At 30.5% G+C, this 18,851-nt stretch overlaps 2 protein-coding genes across 2 annotated transcripts; both read right to left on the reverse strand.

The window, feature by feature from the left end:
* Positions 1 to 367: 367 nt before the first annotated feature.
* On the reverse strand, positions 368 to 4,075 carry LOC145743341 (uncharacterized). The gene is made up of 4 exons (XM_082561283.1): positions 2,550 to 4,075; positions 2,138 to 2,277; positions 1,392 to 1,542; positions 368 to 1,203 (listed from the first exon to the last, which is right to left on the reverse strand). Exons 1-4 carry the CDS (start codon positions 3,124 to 3,126, stop codon positions 1,016 to 1,018), a joined length of 1,056 nt encoding a protein of 351 aa, XP_082417409.1. The 5' UTR covers positions 3,127 to 4,075; the 3' UTR covers positions 368 to 1,015.
* A 4,059-nt stretch (positions 4,076 to 8,134) lies between these two features.
* LOC145743333 (uncharacterized) lies at positions 8,135 to 15,680 on the reverse strand. Its single transcript, XM_082561272.1, has 8 exons — positions 15,510 to 15,680; positions 13,407 to 13,543; positions 11,483 to 11,658; positions 10,977 to 11,118; positions 10,608 to 10,855; positions 9,325 to 10,451; positions 8,737 to 9,213; positions 8,135 to 8,589 (listed from the first exon to the last, which is right to left on the reverse strand). The coding sequence occupies exons 1-8, from the start codon at positions 15,671 to 15,673 to the stop codon at positions 8,220 to 8,222; spliced, it is 2,841 nt and encodes a 946-aa protein (XP_082417398.1). The 5' UTR covers positions 15,674 to 15,680; the 3' UTR covers positions 8,135 to 8,219.
* Positions 15,681 to 18,851: the final 3,171 nt, after the last annotated feature.

The raw sequence follows: 18,851 nt of genomic DNA on the forward strand, positions 1-18,851 counted from the left end.
AAGTTAGGGTAACGTTTGTCAGTTTGTTTAATTTTACAAAATATTTGCATCTATTGACCAGATTGACTAAATGAAGTAACAATCTCTTGTTTAATGTAATATGCTTCTACATAAGATCCACAATTGCACCTAGGCAAAACTTTAAACCTTTAAAAGTTGATTCTGACAGTAAATTAGTTCGAAAACTTTATTTTTTCAGGCATTTAACATTTTCATGAAACAGCATGTGTAACTTATATCGCAAAGGGGGATTCCCTAAAAAGTCTGTAACGCCAACTAACGACTGGTAGAAGTTGATGTTATTTTTGATCAATCATAAAAAACATAAATGTAACTTCTTGTTGCATTTTAAGCAAATAAACTAACATAAAGTGGTACAAAATTGTATTTTTGTCAAAAAATTGCACAAAATAAGAACTAGTTTTCAAACACAGTAAATATAAGTGATGAAACAACGTTAAAAACTAAATAAATAACTAAAGGCACAAAATCAAATTAATTTCGACCTGAGACGAAGACAGGTGAGCTTACAAACAACAAAGTATTTTCAAAAAACTAAAAAATTAATTAATTGTGTTTAAAAGTTTATTTTAAAAGTAGATGGCCGACTTTACAGCCTGACCATCAGGTAACCTTTCATTCCCTGACCCAGTTTCCAGTTGACATTGTCTGTTTATACTTAGTTGCCCTGAGGATGATAACTGACTCTTGATATAAAAAAATTGTACGTTTTCCAGCAGTAAGTAACATTTACACAATACTTACATACTATAATAACAAAACATATAAACAATAAAAATTGAACTAAAGGTTTTAACAAATTAAAAACTGCTCTAAAACAAATTTAAAGTTATCCAAACCAGTTTTAACATCGATCAAATTTAAGAAATTATTATTCTAATCCAGGAAAACCCACATAACATGCTAAGGAAAACTAATTGTAATCTTTGAGTAATGCAGACCCCTGAATATTATGTTTGACCCTAAGAGCCCCCTCCCCCAGATATCCACACAACTAGCAAGCCGTCGTTGGTCTCCCACTAAGTGATCGACAAGACCCAACTTGTTCGTAGTTGGTCGGGGTTCGTGGGTAGTTGAGGGAAAACCCCCTCCGTAATCCGGGACGCCTGTAACGCGATAACAGCTGAGCTCCGTCTGACGACGAAAATTCGGGAACCGAAGTCGCGGTGCTGTATCGTGGCCCTGTGACGTCACAATAATAAATCATTAAAAACTTGAAATAGTTTTACGGCAATTCGGTAGAATCAACTACGTCACAATTAACAACGATGTAGCGAAAACATCCGGGTGGATTGTGACGTCATAACAAGTGGTCACTATAATCACATTCTAGAACGATTTAATTTTAAAACAACAACCCTAAAACTTACACCAAAGTGAGGCCGCATCGTTTATGTCGTCATAAGAACAATCGTTCGATTCCATCTCGGAACAATTAAACTCCGCTCTCACATCCTTGATCGTCGAATGAAGTTTGATTAACTGGAGGAACAACGATTTGTCTTGCTCCCTCATCTCGTGCTGGAACAATAACATTATTGTTACGTCATAATTTAAATCGATAAAAATATTAAAATAAAATTGTTTTTTATATACATCTTTATCCTCGATGTGGGAAAGTCGAATGCGCGACCTAAACATAGAGTAACATCAGTTACCCTGACCCAGTTTCAAGTTGACTTTGATAGTTTGAGATATTATAGATTACAATTGCCCGATAATTATGCTGCTGATTAAGTGCCGGCTCAGTAGGAGTTCATACCGTATATAGTGCCTTACTCAAGTGCGCTACAACATGAGATCAGTGGGAATTGAACCTAGAACTTGTATAAGAAAGCTAAGTGTTTTAACTACATTAGGTTGCCGGTTTTGTAACCCTGAATTAGTCTTGGACAGTTTGAAATATAATTTATTATAGTGAAGCGCCTTACTCAAGGGCCGTTTAGCATAAGAGCAGTGGGAATCGAACTTAGGCCTCATGTGCAGTAGAGATCAAACATATATCCCATTTCTACTTAATAATGGAGAAAGTGGGAATCGAACCCAATAACTCGTGTAGTGAGGCCAAGTGTTCAAACCACTACAAAGTGATTACATTTTGACTCCACAAACTCACAAGTTCAAGTCTTATCCATTGCAACCCGGTAGCGACATCGACTTTATTTGGATCAACTTTCCTCAACTCCCTCAACCTCCTCTTCGCCATGCTCGTCATAAATGGAAGCTCTTCATCGCCATCCAGTGTCGACTTGTGTTCTGTAGATAGTGTAATAAAAGTCAAAAATATTTTAAAACAATTTAAGCCATTTTGTGACGTAATAAGAATGTCTGACGTCAAAAATTAACCACGTGTTCATGACGTAACATTTCCACGTGTTTATACCGTCACATGATTATGACGTCACGTTTATTATATTTTAAATAGTTTTAGCAATTTTGTGACGTAATAAAAATTTCTGACGTCAAATTAATCAAGTATTTATGACGTCACAAATTAATTACGCCTTGATGACGTCACACACACGTACCTGGACTTTCGAACACAGAGTCGTTATCCTGATGCAAACTTTCGTCGCTTTCTCCTCTTCCACTATCCGTGCTTACGTCACCACCATGCGTGACGTCACCAAATCCACTCGTGACGTCACCGAGTGCCGGATATTGTCGTTTTATCGTCCGGAAGAACCCGCTTCGAAGTTGTTGAGTGGAGTCGAAGAAACTTCTCGATTCCTCTTCCTTAATCGTCTTCAGATCGCTCTTTCGCGGTGATTCGATTGTGACGTCATTTACCACAATGCTCGGGTTGTTTAATATAATTGATGACGTCATGGAGTTTATGTTTAAAGTTGTCAACGCGTTCTGTGTTGATGACGTCATCGAGTTCAGGTTGGTCGACGCCATAAAGTCTAAGGTTTGTGACGTCACTTTAAGGTTTGATGACGTCACTCTATCCTCGCTCGTTAAATCGGTTTCTGATATTTCTTCGATACTCGGAGTCCTGGGTTCGAATCTTCCCGAGAACTTTAGTGGGGTTTCCCCCTGAGGTGATAGTAGAGCACGTGCCATTAAACCACGTGGTCCTTTGTTTCTACTTAGTGACGTCATTGTTACGTAACAAAAATCTAAAACCTTGATTAAAAAAATAATTATAATTTAAAAATATTTTAACAAATATTTTTTAAATATTCGACGAGATCGCGTGAAAGGATTATGACGTAACAATTGTTTTTCGACACGGTTTGTTACTTTTCGAGTTCGCTTTCACTTTTTGACGTCATAAAGGTGGTATTATAGAAAAAGTGGAAAAATCTGGAACTTGAATATTACTTCGCACTTGAAAATAGTCCTTTATAACATAATTTCCACTTAAACGTCACTTGATATTGTGACGTCACAATAGGTTGTGTATTTGAGTAATTGTTATGAATATTTTGAAATTTTGTTAAGTTAAAACTTTCTAACTTTATAAATATTTAAATTTCTTTCTAGTAAAAAAGAAAAGGGAAGCCCTGTTTGTGATGACGTAGAAAGTACTAGCTTGTATACATTCACTACGCTACTTGGTACTTTCTACCTCACCAAAAAATATGGTAACCTTGTTTTTAATGTTAATTATTTTCCAGTATTTTTGAAAATTAAATTGTAAGTACCACAGACATTTTTTAGAGGGTTCTAAAGCCATTTTATGATCCAGTGTCAACCATACTAACCTGCTATAAACATTACTTATAAATTGCAAAACTCTCTATTATAACACTTTGATAAATAATTAAAATTATTCTTAATTAAAACACCTTAAAACCTATTAAACTTAAACCTTTCCTAATTAACTTTTAAAGTGAAAACACTTAACCACTCTCACCATTATCTCCACGACAATGGCTCTGTGATGTCACAACTGCCGGTTGAAAGCTTATCTGTGACGTCATATGAACATAGTTTAATCGTGTAAGTTTGTTATTGTAATAACAGAGTTAACAAATTAACTTTTTTATAAATAACTTAAAAACCTAATTTTTTAAGTTGACTTTAATCGAAAATTGAATTTAAATTAGGTTTTTCAAACTTACAATAACATAGTTTCGTAATTTATACTGAAATAATTAAGAAAACAATTAAAAAAATAATAAATTTGCAAAAAGCTTCTTTAATTAGGCAAAAATACAAACAAAATATTTTTAAATTGTTAAGTTTGTCAAACCAAAACAACAACAACAAATTATTCTAGTTTTTACCACCTACAGAATTAAACTAACCATAATAAGTGACGTCATCAATATAAATATCTTGTTTTTATTCATTCTAATTTTAATCAATGGCTATTATTACATTATAAATGGGCTTAACGCTTTTCTATATATTCCTCCGCCTAAACTAATATTATTCCGCGCTACCTGATCACAATTACCCATTGTCATGTGACGTCACGCTCTTTTAAACAAGGTATGTCAATATTTTCGTTTCTTATATTTTGTAAATCACAAAATCGATTAAAATTTTTAATTCTGTATCAAAATATTATGACGTCACAAAAAGGTGATTGTTATGTTAAATCGTGATTATAAAAACATGAAATTTATGTCAGATAAAATTTAACATAAAAATTAACATTTTAAAAATTAAATAAATTTATAATTATCAATTTTAACATATTTCTAAAATTAAAAACTAATTTAACTGACATTTACAACAATTTAAACATTCAATTTATCGTTTTATTGAACTAAATATATCCCTAAATGCTTATTCTTATCTAATAACAGATCTTCTATTTTTGCAGTCTTATAATAACAAACTAAATTGAACAAAATATTTTTAAGCAAAATATTTCGGTTTCTCCTTACCTGAAAATACCAAACTTGCAAAAAATTGTTTTTAAATTCCGGTTTTTAGCAAAAGTTTTCACTTCATTGCTTTAAAAATAAGTTTTTAAAAATCAAATTTTTCATCAAATTTTTTTAGTTAAGTTTGCAAATTATAAAAAAAATTATTTTCTAAATTATAAAAACTATTTTTTTAAGAGTTAAAACATTAACAAAATGCAAATAAACAAAAAAACAAATTATTTTTAAACATTGTAACTGTTTTAAACAATTAAAATACGATAATTTTTTACTTTGAAAATAACTTTTAAAAATCAAATTTTAGTAAAACATTTTTGGGCAACTTGCAAATTATAAAAAGCTGATAATTAAATTATTTTTCATGGAGTTAAAACCAGACAAAACATTTACAAAATGCAAATTATTTTTCAACATTTTATTCCCATATTTCTTTCTAACATTTTACCTATTTTTTAGACTTTTAATATCATAAAAACCGACAGCGTGGTGTAGTGGTAAAAACACTTGTTACACCACACATGAGGTCATGGGTTTAATCCCCAGTGCTCTCCTGCTGTAGCGCCCTTAAGTAAGGTGCTATAAACGGTATAAACTCCTGCTGAGCCAGCACTTAATCAGCAATTAACGTATTGGGGAATGATAATCTACAATATTCCAAACTGCCACAGGCAACTCAAGACTAGGTCGGAGTAACTAATGAGTAACTAATAACTGATGTTACTCTATGTTTAAGTTGCGCATTCGACTTTCCCACATCGAGGTTGAAGATATATACAAAAAAACAACAACCTATAATTAACTTGCAAAAAATCAAACCTAAAACAAATAAACTTAAACTTGAATTTCAACTTTTTTAACATTTTGGTGAACTTTAAATATTTTTAGATTACTCGACCGGAACTCTTATCTCAAATCCATGTTTTAAACAAAATTTATCGAAACATCATCGACTTACTATTGTGACGTCATAAACTCACTAATGGAATTCATTATAGTGTGCCAAAGTGGCGTTTCTGTGACGTCATAATGCGTCCAGGTCAACTGATTTGACCTCTAAAACAGCCTACCATGGGAACAAAATATTATATTGTGACGTAATAATAGAATTTACAGTGATCGTTATTAGGATTGTTACGTCAACAATCAATCGTTTGTTGTTTTAAACTTGTTTGAAGTTAATTAATTTAACAACTAATTATAACGTCACAAAAATATAAAAGTTTAACCCTATATTACGTCATAAACAACTAAATGTTCAACTTGATATTACGGCATAAAAACTAAATGCTTTTCTGATTATTACGTCATAAACAACTAAATGTTCAACTAAATATTACGTCATAAACAGCTAATTGTTATTCTAACCTAAACGAACGCTTGAATCGATTTAAAATCGCGCGAAGGCGGATCTAATTTTTTTTAATAAATCCTGAAATCAATTGTTCAAGATTTTAACAAAAACTTTTGTTTATTTAAATCTTAACCTTAACCCCAGAGTAAACAATATTCAGCTTTTAAACTTAACTTAATAATATATAATATTTAAACTTAACTATTAAGCTCAATATATCAAGAATTAAACTTTAATCTGTTTTCACAACTTAGGCTTAATTCTACCCTCACCTACCATAAACTACCACTTATGACGTCATAGTCAGGTTAACCAAACAATGTTGAACAATGGGGATTGTTTGCAAATCATTGTTCGCTCATAATTGTGTTAAACCACTTTTTTACTGATAAATTTGAATTAAAATTTAATTTTATGAAATAATTTGGAATTTTTAATTTTAAAAACGTTTTTAATTAACAACTTTCCTAATTAAATTCACGTTAAAATTTTTGTTTCTAATTCTAACAAATTTTGGCAAACTTTTAACTTCCGTTTCAACTCAAATATTCTGACTCAAGACACGACAAATAAAATGATTTTATCGCTTTCTATGTCACAATGTTCATTGTTGTACTGAAGAGGCTTTCTATGACGAAATAAACAACCATTGTTAACAATCTTAAGTGCTTTTAGTCAAGGCAAATATTAGAAAATTAATAAAATCTTATAAATCAAATTATTTCAATTTTTAAGACTTTTTATTAGTCTATACTTAACACTAGGATTGAAGCTTTGATTTTAGGAATAATAAGACTTAAAAAAAAGTTTAAAAACTTGAGAAATAAGATTATATGTTTAAGCCAGGTGGTTGGCCCTTAATTTCAATTTAACGCATTATCACCCATTTAACCCTTTCACGACGAAAATTAAATCAACTTATTTAACATATTAATGAAATTATCATCTTATGTGTTTTAAGGGTTAGGTTTAAATTATAGATTTTGAGTCAAAATTTCAAATATTCGAAGCGGAACAGTTTGTTATTTTAGCAATTAATGACGTCACAATACACATAATGTGACGATAAATTGTCACATTATCGATCGATTTAAATATTTTATTAAAACCTATTTAACACAAGGTAAAAATTATCAAATTCAGAAAAAATTTAAGAAATAAATGACGTAACTTTTCCACGAACAAAAACGACTATGACGTCACTAACTCGATTGTCTTATCCTTAAAGTAACAAGAACCTTTAAACTACCAACCCTAACTTGAATAATATTAAATATATTAACAACTTAATTATTTTAAATCCTTAACACTTTACGGTTCATTTAAATACTTCAATAAAACAACTTTCTGAATGAAACCCAACACCTGATCACGTGACCTCATACATCGTCGAAAAAAAAATTTTCTCGTCAAGGGGAATTAACAAAATCTAATTAATTAACTAATTGCTAGGCTTAAATATGCATCTATAAAAACTCTTTTATAACATGACGTCACAAATAGTATCATGACGTCACAAACAATATCATGACGTAACAATTTATCTCATGACGTCACAAATGTCGTTTGTTATTTTACCCCGCGCCACTGCCTAATGTTCCTCGAAATGGTCAGCGGATGAATTTCATGTTCGCGGAATGTTACAACTTAAACACAAAAGAACTTCGCGCTTCGGATTCCAAATTTCCTTTGTTCGATTCCATTACTCGATTGAACAATGAAGTCGCGTGTACGTAACAATATATTAACTGTGACGTCACAGTAAAGAGGTGTGAAGGAACTTTTTATTATTTTTTTATTTTAATCGAAATAAATAAAAGACAAAACAAAAATACAAAACGACAAAAAAATAAAAAATTTAATAAAAACCACAATTTAGTGCAAATAAGATAAAAACTTTTGCAAAACTTTTCCTCAAACACTTCTCGAAACGACTTTTACGACAAGAGTATCCCTGTCTGTAGAAGTGACGTCGTAGCTCTCTATAATGACGTCATAATCTTTTAAATTGTCGACCTTATTTTTTGCCTTTTGCAATTGTGGCAAACACAAGGTTTCACAACCGGTGGCGCCGCGTGAGCATGGTTCATGACGTCATGATTTAACGTACGACAACAACACGTGACGTCATGAGATGACGTCATATCGCGCGAAGTAGTTTGTTGGTTTGGATACGAACAACCTTTAGCAGCTCGATCGGGTTTTGCTGATTTATGACGCGTCATAGGTCGTGACGTCACACCTTCGTCACTCGACGAATTGTATTGGACCGATGCTCGAGGGGTGATGGGTGAAAATTTGACCTTGGCCCCGTCGGATGACGTCATACGCTTCGATTGAAACAAAGAAAACCAGGAAAGATTTATCCAATTTCTAACAAAAAATTATAAAGTTTATATTTTGCTGTGTTTGTGACGTCACATTGGTACACTACGTTACGTCATCGGCAGTAAATTGAATACTAATTATTATTTTTTTAATTAAAGTCTAAAAAAAATTAAAAAAAAACAAAATATTTACCTCGGATTCAACGGACTCATAGCTTGCTCTTTGCCCCCACCTCGCGGTTGATGAAAACTCGATTTTAATCCCGACATCCTCGATCGAACAGATTTTAATCTTTTTCGCTTACGAGTCTTACCTAACGAATTGTTGTTGTCGCAACAATGACGTATGTTTCTGCCGATTACGTCATCATTTGAATCGTCGGATGACGTCAACCTATGACGACATAGGTCACGTGTGTCGAAAGTTGGTTCCGAGCAAGATCGAAGTCGCGAATCGCGTGAACCCGGGATGTCTAAACTATCTCGAACTTCTTTATTGTTCTGTGACGTCACTTCCTCACTTCGAGAATAAAGTTCTAGAATTTTTCGATTAAAATCGAATTCGAGAACATTTTTGTCTAAAGAGAACGAAGTTTCGGGATTGTTCGTCATTTCTGGTGAAAACAATTGTTTCTTGTTTGTGATGTCATCCACTTCACCGTCGCTACAACTATGACGTAATAATAAAAATATTCAGTTCTAAAACAACTATAATATACAAACAAGCATAAAGCTATTAATTAATTATTAAATAACAACATTGATTATAACGTCACAATACCTGAGAGTTAACGCAGTGACCGCAGTTTCGGCGCTATCCTGATGCGACAAACTTTTCTCTTCCGATGACGTCACAGGGATGCAGGGTCGAAACGGGGGATAAACCCTCTGACGTATGAGGGGACTTCGTGGTCGCGTTTTTCGAGCCTCCTTCGTCACTTCCGGTTTTGTGACATCATGAAATGTGGTTACGTCATCGATGTTTTTCTCCCTCACCATGGTAACCGAGCCTCCTTGCGCGGTGTCTTTTTTAAACACCACTAGAGGGCCGTCTCCTCTTTGAAGAGCGAGTGGTGACGTGGATCGCGTTCGACGCTTCGTGATCGGTGACGTTGCAGTAACGTCATAAGTCGATTTGCTGAAAACTGATTTTGTTAATATATTGGAATGATTTCTATAATCAAGTTTTGGTGACGTCATAAACTCATTATTTTGTTGTGACGTCAGAGGTATGAAATTCGAAGTTTCTTTGTCTATTTCATTGGATTGTGGTGACGTCACATAAAAAACATCTTGCGTAGATCCGACGTTTTCGACATGAGGTAACGTCATTTTCACTACACATTGTGGTGACGTCACAACCGTTTCAGCATGCGGTGACGTCACATCTCCTGACGACGTCATCGACTCGGCGATAGGGTAACCATTTGACCACACGGGCGAGTTAGAAAGTCGACTTCGACTCGCCCCTAACCCCCCCGAGTACCCCGAGTCCCCGGACAAATACCGCAACCGATGCGAGTCCCACGGGTTTGCTAATAGTGACGTAGACAATGGAATAGACAACGTGGCTTTAGGCGCTTCCCCGCACTGGTTAACTTCAATCACCGGTGCTTTGATCTGATTGCTCGATTTTGGTATAACGTCACTTTCGAGTTTAAGATTGTTTGCATGGTGACCACATGACGTCATATTATTGTTAGGCTTGAAACAACAGGAATGCGTCATAAAGTGTTGTTCACCACAACAATGCCCGTTCATTGTGACGTCATTATGGCAAATATGGCGTCGTTTCAAAGAAGAACGACGACGTTTGGGTAGGTAATATTTTGGCGACGGTTGACTGGTTTCACTTAAATCGTCGTCAGAAGGACAACTCTTTTCCTCCCCCCAGCGGAGAAATGTTTTCTTTATGATAAAAATAAATTTAAAAATAAATTCTAAAATAATGACGTCATTAAAATAATAAAATTATCGACGTTATTAGAATAATAAAAAATTATTACGTCATCAAAATATTGTGAAATTGTAACGTCAGAAAAATACAAAACAACCCAAACTGACCCATTTTGGCGACGATGTCCCCTCGTTGGGCCACGACTCCCTGGAATAATCACTCGACGCTTTATCCTCACCGTTCTGGGAGCCCTCAGGGGTGTCCGGTAACGTTACCATCATCCTCAGTATAACAAGGTTGAGGAACGCCCCTATAACGGCCAAACCGATCATAATGTAGACAAGACTGAATGCAACGTACTGATGGTCAGTCTCCAGCGCGTTGTTCGTTTGTAGCGCCACGTAGTCACCGAAGCCTACGTCATAATAAAATGTTAGTGACGTCACTAGTCAATTATATTACTTAGGTTACTTAATTAAGTGTTTCAACTAATGCTAAGTTGTAACAAAATAAGATGTTATGACGTCACAACGTACCGATCGTAGAGAGGGTCATGACGCAATAATAAACAGCATCGAGATATTTCCATTGTTCGAAATATGCAAATGAGGAGGCACCAACTATAATAGTAAGACAACAACTCAGAATTCCAAACGGGATCAAGCACTTGTGCGACACCTAGAGGAAGAATGATTGTTTGAAAATGTTTATTGTGTCACACACTTACTTAAATATGAACACACACCTTATATAATGTAACACACTAAAATAGGACACACATCAAAATAATTACACAAATTAAAATGACGTCACAAATTAAAACAACGTCACAAATAATAAGATCACACACCAAAAATGACGTCACACTAAGAAAGCGTCACCAACAGAAAAATGACGTCAAACACCGAAAAATGACGTCACACAACAAAAAATGACACCACACACCAAAATTTACGTCACACTTAGAAAACGTCACCAACAGATAAATAACGTCAGACACCGAAAAATGACGTCACACAACAAATAATGAAGTCACACTTACCTCTTTAAACTTGAAGCCGAGTTTATGACCGATGACCTTGAGGAAATATTTCGCAGCATGATTTATCCTCTCACCCATTGCTTGAACCAACACCAGGTACAGGGGAATCCCCACCATTGCGTAGAACATACAGAAGATCTTGCCCGATGCTGTCCGCGGGACCGAGTGTCCGTAACCTTTATGACGTCATAAAAAAAACATAGTTAGTAATTCAAAAAAATTAAAAAAAAAATTTTAATAATTTTTTTTTTAATGTTTTTAAAAAGTTTTAAATTAAAAAAAAAAGATTTTTTTCTGTTATTGATCTCTGCCATCAAACAAACAATGAAACAATGTCATTGTCATAACACAATGGGACATTCTCTTTTAATTATTTATAGAATAAATTAAGTATAAAAATTGTGTTAAAATAAAAAATAAAAACATTAATTATTTAGAAGTAAAATTAACGAATAGCCCAAAAAAATAATTTAAAAAATATTATTTTTATTTGTTTTGCTCCTAAAAAAAGAAATTTTGCTAAAAATATAACAATGTTTAACCTAAAATAGAACAAAACGAATTATACAGATGGTTGTTGTTAAAAGCATGTGGTAGAACAAATGAACCAATCAAAAAAAATTTGATTTTTAAATTAACTAACCCTTAGTAAAAAATTGATTTTATCCAAAAAAATAAAATATTCAACTAGGTTTTAAATTTTTTTTTTGTGTATATTTTATCCTCGATGTGGGAAAGTCGAATGCTTGACCTAAACATAGAGTAACATCAATTACCCCGACCCAGTCTCGAGTTGCCTGTGGCAGTTTGGGATATTATTGATTATAATTGCCCAGTAATTAAGCTGCTGATTAAGTATTGGCTCAGCAGGAGTTCATACTGTTTATAGCGCCTTACTCAAGGGTGCTACAGCATGAGATCAATGGAGATTGAACCCCGGACCTCATGTGTGGTGTAGCAAGTGTTCTGACTACTGCACCAGGCTGCCGGTGTGATTTAAAAATTAATATTAAAATAAGATTTTTTTATCTAAAAAACTAAACATTTTTGTATGTTTAATTATTTAAAAAAAAGTAATATTAAAACACAATTTGGAAACGTTTAAAATGTTATTTACGTAATAAAAAACTTGGAAAAAAATTTACTATAAAATGTGATTGTGACGAAACAAAGGTCTTTATGATGTGATAAAAGCCGTTAATGAATAATGAATGAGGCGACTGTGATGTAATACAAAGAAAATGTCGCGAGTTCCCACCAAATAAATTTAATGAAAAAATAGGAATTTAATTTTTAACCAAAACATTCTGAAAACGAAAAATAAATTGAAATAAATGATTGAGGATAAATCAAAGTGCTTCCAAATATAAATAATTTAAGAGTTGCCAAATATAAACTTTTCGTCTATTTTGACCCCAAATAAAACGGAATTTTAATAAGATTGAGAAATCACTTTAATTAAACTAAACCTAAAAATAAATCATTATTTGGCAAACGAGCGAAAGTCACCAAAAAATCAATAAAAAAGTTTTTTTCCTTTTTTATTTAAACTAATTTCATTCTATTTATATATTCTCAAAGTGGAAAGGTCGACTTCGCGACCTAAACATAAAGAAATATCAGTTACTCTAACATAGTGTCAAGTTGACTTTAGCAGTTTAGGATGTTATTGATTATAAATGTCCTGTAATTATAATCTACTGATCAAGTGTTGGCTCAGAAGGAGTTCATACCGTTTATAACACCTTACTCAAGGGCGCTACAGCGTGAGAGCAGTGGGGATCGAACCCACAGTCTTATGTGCAAAATACCACAAAAAAATATTATTATACCAAATTAGTATTTCTTGTACCAAAAAGTTTTGTATTTTATTACAAGCTATACCAAAGATAAAAAACTAAAATTAAAAAATATAAAAACTGACCGATTGTTGTAACGACGGTTATAGCAAAGTAAAGTGCCCCAACAAAACCCCACTGGACCCCCGATTTATGGGGTTCGAGCTCCATAACCAAAGTTGTCAAATTCCGGAACACTTCATCACTGATGTTGTACATGTGTCTGGAAAAATAAAAAAATTATTAAAGGAAAAAAAATGACATAAAATTAAATTTTTAAATAAATTTTTGATTTTATTTAAAATTGTATTTTTATATAATTAAAAGTATTGCATTTATCTAAAATTACATTTTTTTGTCTTTTTTAATTAAGATTTTGGGTTTGTTGACCATGCCATAACATACTTAAAATCTTTATGTAAACATTAATACTTTTGGCATCTTTTAAATCATTAAATAGATTTTGTTATTTTTTCCGTCGCATTGTTGTAATATTAATTGTATATCGTATTTATTATTTACTTTTATCAATGCGCGAAAAACCAAAATAAAAAAAAAAAATAATAAAATATATTACAATTTATTCTGCAAAAAAAATTAAAAGGAAAATTTTCAGTAAAAATTAATTTAATTATTACAAAAATATTAACTACAAATTTAAAAACAAAATGTAAAGAGAAAAAATAAATTCAACCAATAAAAAAAATGTTGTTTTTAAAATAAAAAATTAATCAAATTTATTTGTAAATATATTGACAAAAATATTAGAAAAAATGTTTTTGATTAATATATCCCGTTCTTCTTAATACTTGCTTTAAAATTTAATATATAGAATAAAATTACAGAAAAAAATTGGTTTATAATAATAATATTTAATAAAAAATGTTTAATTTTTTTTGATTTTTTTTGATAAATTTTATATTTTAAATTGCCCTGCGGTAGGTGTAAAAGTCAATAAATACTCCATCGATCATGTTAATGTGATTTTTAATTATTAATTTTGGCGCAAAAATAAACTTTTTTGATTCTTACGCTCCACTGCACAAAATTACATAAATACAAGTGACGTCATCTCGTTAATATTTCATCCAAAAATAAAACTTTAAAATTTTTTTTTAAATTAAAATTTTTTTTAAATGAGTTTTTTTTATTGATTTTATTAACTTAATAAAAACGATTTCTTAAAACGGTCTATATCATAAAAAAAGGTCAATTTGTCTAAAAACTATTTTAAATCTTTTATATTCTTTTCTTTTAACCATTTTTTTTAATTTTTAAAACCTAATTAAATTCCTAAAATTCTAATTAATTTCATATTTTATAATTACTTTAGGTTTTTAACCCTTAGACCGCGACGCTGGCGTATTTGTTACGTGTTTCGCAGTCAAAGGGTGCAATTTAACACAATAGACTAACGTACCAACGACCTGGTTATTAAAACAATAAGTATTTGTGACGTCATCAATCCTATTCGTTCTAGTTTTAATGAAGCTTCGAAATTAACGTAAAAATCTGAAGAAATCGTTTTAAAAAAAAACGAATCAAATTCGATTAGAATTGATTGAACGTTTTTGAAACCGAACAATTCCCTTTCTGTTGCACACAATGCTCTATGACGTCACAAGTAAGTATTTGTTATGTTTGATTGTGATGTCATGGATTAAGGTTTGTTTTGTGACATTGTTTTTTAGTGACGTCATCAATTAGAACAAAGAAAAGCGAAAAACAAAACGTTTAATAAACATTTGTGACATTTACAAAAATTTAAAATAAAAAAATTGAATAAAAAATAAAAATTTCGACATTAAACTGAGTTTTACTTTATAAAAACAATAAATAAAATAATTTTAAGTTTTGTAAATAAAACTTTAAGAATTAATCAACTAAACTTAATTTAGAAGTAGCCCTATTTAAAAGATATCTTATTTAAAAACCTTAACACACAGAAAGCTCGCATAAACGGTTCCAAAATTTGCCAAACAAAATCTTATTTTTTAAAAATCTTATTTTTTCTTAACAAAATCGAAATTAGCCAAACAAAATCTAAAAAATTATTAAAATGTAGTTAAAAAAACTTTACTAAATGCATTTCTGCAATTTTAAAAGCGTTGTATTTCCTTATTTTTTAAATCTAAATCAGAGCGAGAAGTTTTAAAAAATATTTTTTTACAAATATCAAATTTTTTTACTTAAAATGAATTTCATCTTCCAGCAGCTGTTCCCTTCTCGTGACCTCCTCCCTCTTTTCTATCAAACTAAACACGGCTGCTCCAACCGCGATGTACACTCCCCCCACGAAGATCAACAACAAGGTCCGGATGTTGCTCTTCTTTTCGCTTAGTACCTTCCCCATTACGTCATCGTTTCTCTGACGTCACACACAAAAAGTTAAAGTTACGCAATCTAAAAGAAAAAAAAATTGTTAGGTTTTATACGTCATCAAAGAAATGACGTCACTTTAGAAAAGGTAACTGCTCTACGTCATCATAGATAACAATTGTTTGCGCGTCTGGCTTAGTGACGTCACAATAACTTTTTTTTGTATATATCTTTATCCTCGATGTGGGAAGGTCAACTTTACGACCTAAGCATAGAGTAACATCAGTTAACCCTGACCCAGTCTTAAGTTGCCTGTGGCAGTTTGGGATATTATAGATTATAATTGCTCGGTAGTTATTTTGCTGATTAAGTGCTGACTCAGCAGGAGTTTACTCCGTATATAGAGCCTTTCTTAACAGCATAAGAGCAGTGAAGACTGAACCCACGACCTCATGTAGAGTAGAAAGTGTTCTACAACCTCTGCCGGTTCAATTAAAACTAACCCCAACTTAAAATACGTAATAATGACGTAATATATTAGCAAGCACGTTATTATCTTGATGACGTTTTTATATAAATTATTACTTGTTGTTTGTTTTAGTTCAAAATGATCTATTGAAGCGATTTTAATACTGGTAAAAAATCGATAAAAATATTGTTACGTTTATTGTTTGGTTTTATTTCCATTTAAATATTAATATCATAAAATAAAATCGTCGTTTATTCTATTTTTATTTTATTTTTATTGAGCTTAAATTTAAAAAAACTAAAAAAAAATTTACAAAGCCTTATATTGTTGATTTAATGTTAAATTTTTTCTATTTTTATTAAAATTTTTGCTATTTTTATAATAATCTTTGGTCTACCGAAATACTAAGGTTAAAAAAAATGTTATTTTTTTGACATTGCAAAGTAATATTAATTATTAATAGTCACATCTTTGTCTACTTTTACTATTAAAAAGGCGATTTTAAAATTTACTTTGTTACTAGTAAATCTCACTAAGCTTAACATAAAAACCTTGCGTTTCTTTACTACTTAAAATTCCAACTAACCTTTTTAAAATTCCCGAAAAAAAAACAAAATTGGCCCAAAACCCACGCCTTAACTTGCTATTTTCTCTTCTCTCTCTCTCTCGTTTTATGTTTTTCCTTTTTTAAGCGCACTCTCTCAATATTCAAGTTTTAGAAAATACTAAAAAATTATTTACAATTTTTTTTTAATTTTTTTAATTATTACGTAATAAATATAAATATTTTTATTAATTTATTAAAAATTAATCCAATTTTTTTCCTTTTCTATTTTTTTTCTTATTATGTTAAAATCCCATATTTTAATTCAATAATTAATTTATTAATTTAAAGGATTCAATTACCTAAATAGATTAATTGAATTAACATTATTGATAAAAATGTGTTAGTTAAAAACTAAACAAATAATCAATAACAAAAATGTGTCAAATTTTTAAACGAATTTAATTATTTAATTAATCTTAAAACAAAAAAAAATAATTTTTTTTTACTGTTATACTAGATTCTATTTTTTTCATAAATTTATTTATAAAATACCTATAGAAAATTAATAAAAATGCTAAATATAAAAAAAAAACTTTTTTCATTTAATTAAAAAAACTGTTAAAAATAAAATTTATTTTATTAATCAAAATTTTAGTTGCAAAAAATATTTTTAATCAACCCCCACTAAGAAACTGTCTTGTTAACGTCATTAATCAAAATTATTACATCACAATCAATAAATAAAAAATTAAACATAATTTTTTTGTTAACTAACAGCAATAAATAAGAAAATAATTAATAAAATTAAATCATATTTTGAATATTTTGAACCAAAGATTTTTTTTTTTAAACCTAATAAGTTGGTTTAAATAAAACCGCAAATCCGTCCAATTTGGGCCCAAAACCAACAAAAACCTTTTAAAATATTTCGCCAAACTTTTTAACCCAGAAAATTTAAAAGAATATATTAGAAGCGTTTGTGTTTTCTATAAATATAGATTCTGAAATATTTAAATTTAAAAGTTATATATTATGTTTATTTTAATACTATTACCACAAGTAGTTTTTAAAGTTTATTTGACTTAAAAATTCAACTAATTAGGAGTAATCATGCCAACATAAAATAATTTTCAATAAATTAATAATTATGACATGTTTTAAACCCTGAAATTCGGTAATTTATTTATTTTATGATTTATTTATTTTTTAAACTGACACTGAATTTAAATAAAGTAATAATCAGATTTTAATAAGTCACTGTTAAATAATTTATATATTCTTTCATTAACCTTCTAATTAAGATTAAGATTTAATGAACTGTTAAGTGTGTTTAACATTTTAACGCGTTCTACCCTTTCTAACCTTCTAAAAACTCAAAGATTCTTGCAAAACTCTTTTTCACCTAAAACCCAAAAATCATATTTTTAGAGAAATTTCAATTGTAAATCATGTTTCATTGTTATTCTATTGTCATGATATTTTGATTGTTACGTCATATTCAATAACCTAAACCAACTTTTCTTTTAATTTCAACGAACCAAAAAATTCAACAAAAATTTTAAATTTCGTTAAAAATAAATCATTTTTCAATAATCTGTCATAAAATTTTTAGCAAGGAGTTTATTAATATTTTTATATTTAAACGAAATTTACGATTTTTCAACAAAAAATGATTTATTTAAACTTGAATTTAGATAATAATTAAACAAAAAAAAACGATTTAACTCTTTAACCACAAAAAACGTTTTTATCTGCCCTTAAACAAAAGAATTTCAACCAAATTCGTCGTTAAAGGGTTTCTTAGACGAGGTCTTTAATCCGAATGTCGGTGTTTGTTTCTTAACAAAGGAATATGTGACGTCACGAGAGATCTATTGTTAATATATTTTACGTTTGTCACGTCACTATCATAACAAAAATGTATCGAAAAATGGATTTTGAGATAAAATATTTAATGTTTGTGTTGGAGCTTAAATCGCTGGCTGAGCTTTAATTATGACTTCATAAATGAAAACAAATGGTTTATTAAAAGAACAGGAACAACTACAAAGCAGTTAAAAGTTTACAACTACATTACATTATTACGTCACTGTTATACTGTTGTTACGTCACTTCATAATTTTTACGTCACAACTTTATTAGAATTCATTGTTACGTCACAACAACAATAATTTAGTCGATTTTACAAAACATCCC

This window comes from Corella eumyota, chromosome 1 (genome assembly GCF_963082875.1).
Source record: "Corella eumyota chromosome 1, kaCorEumy4.1, whole genome shotgun sequence".
Taxonomy (NCBI): Eukaryota; Metazoa; Chordata; class Ascidiacea; order Phlebobranchia; family Corellidae; genus Corella; species Corella eumyota.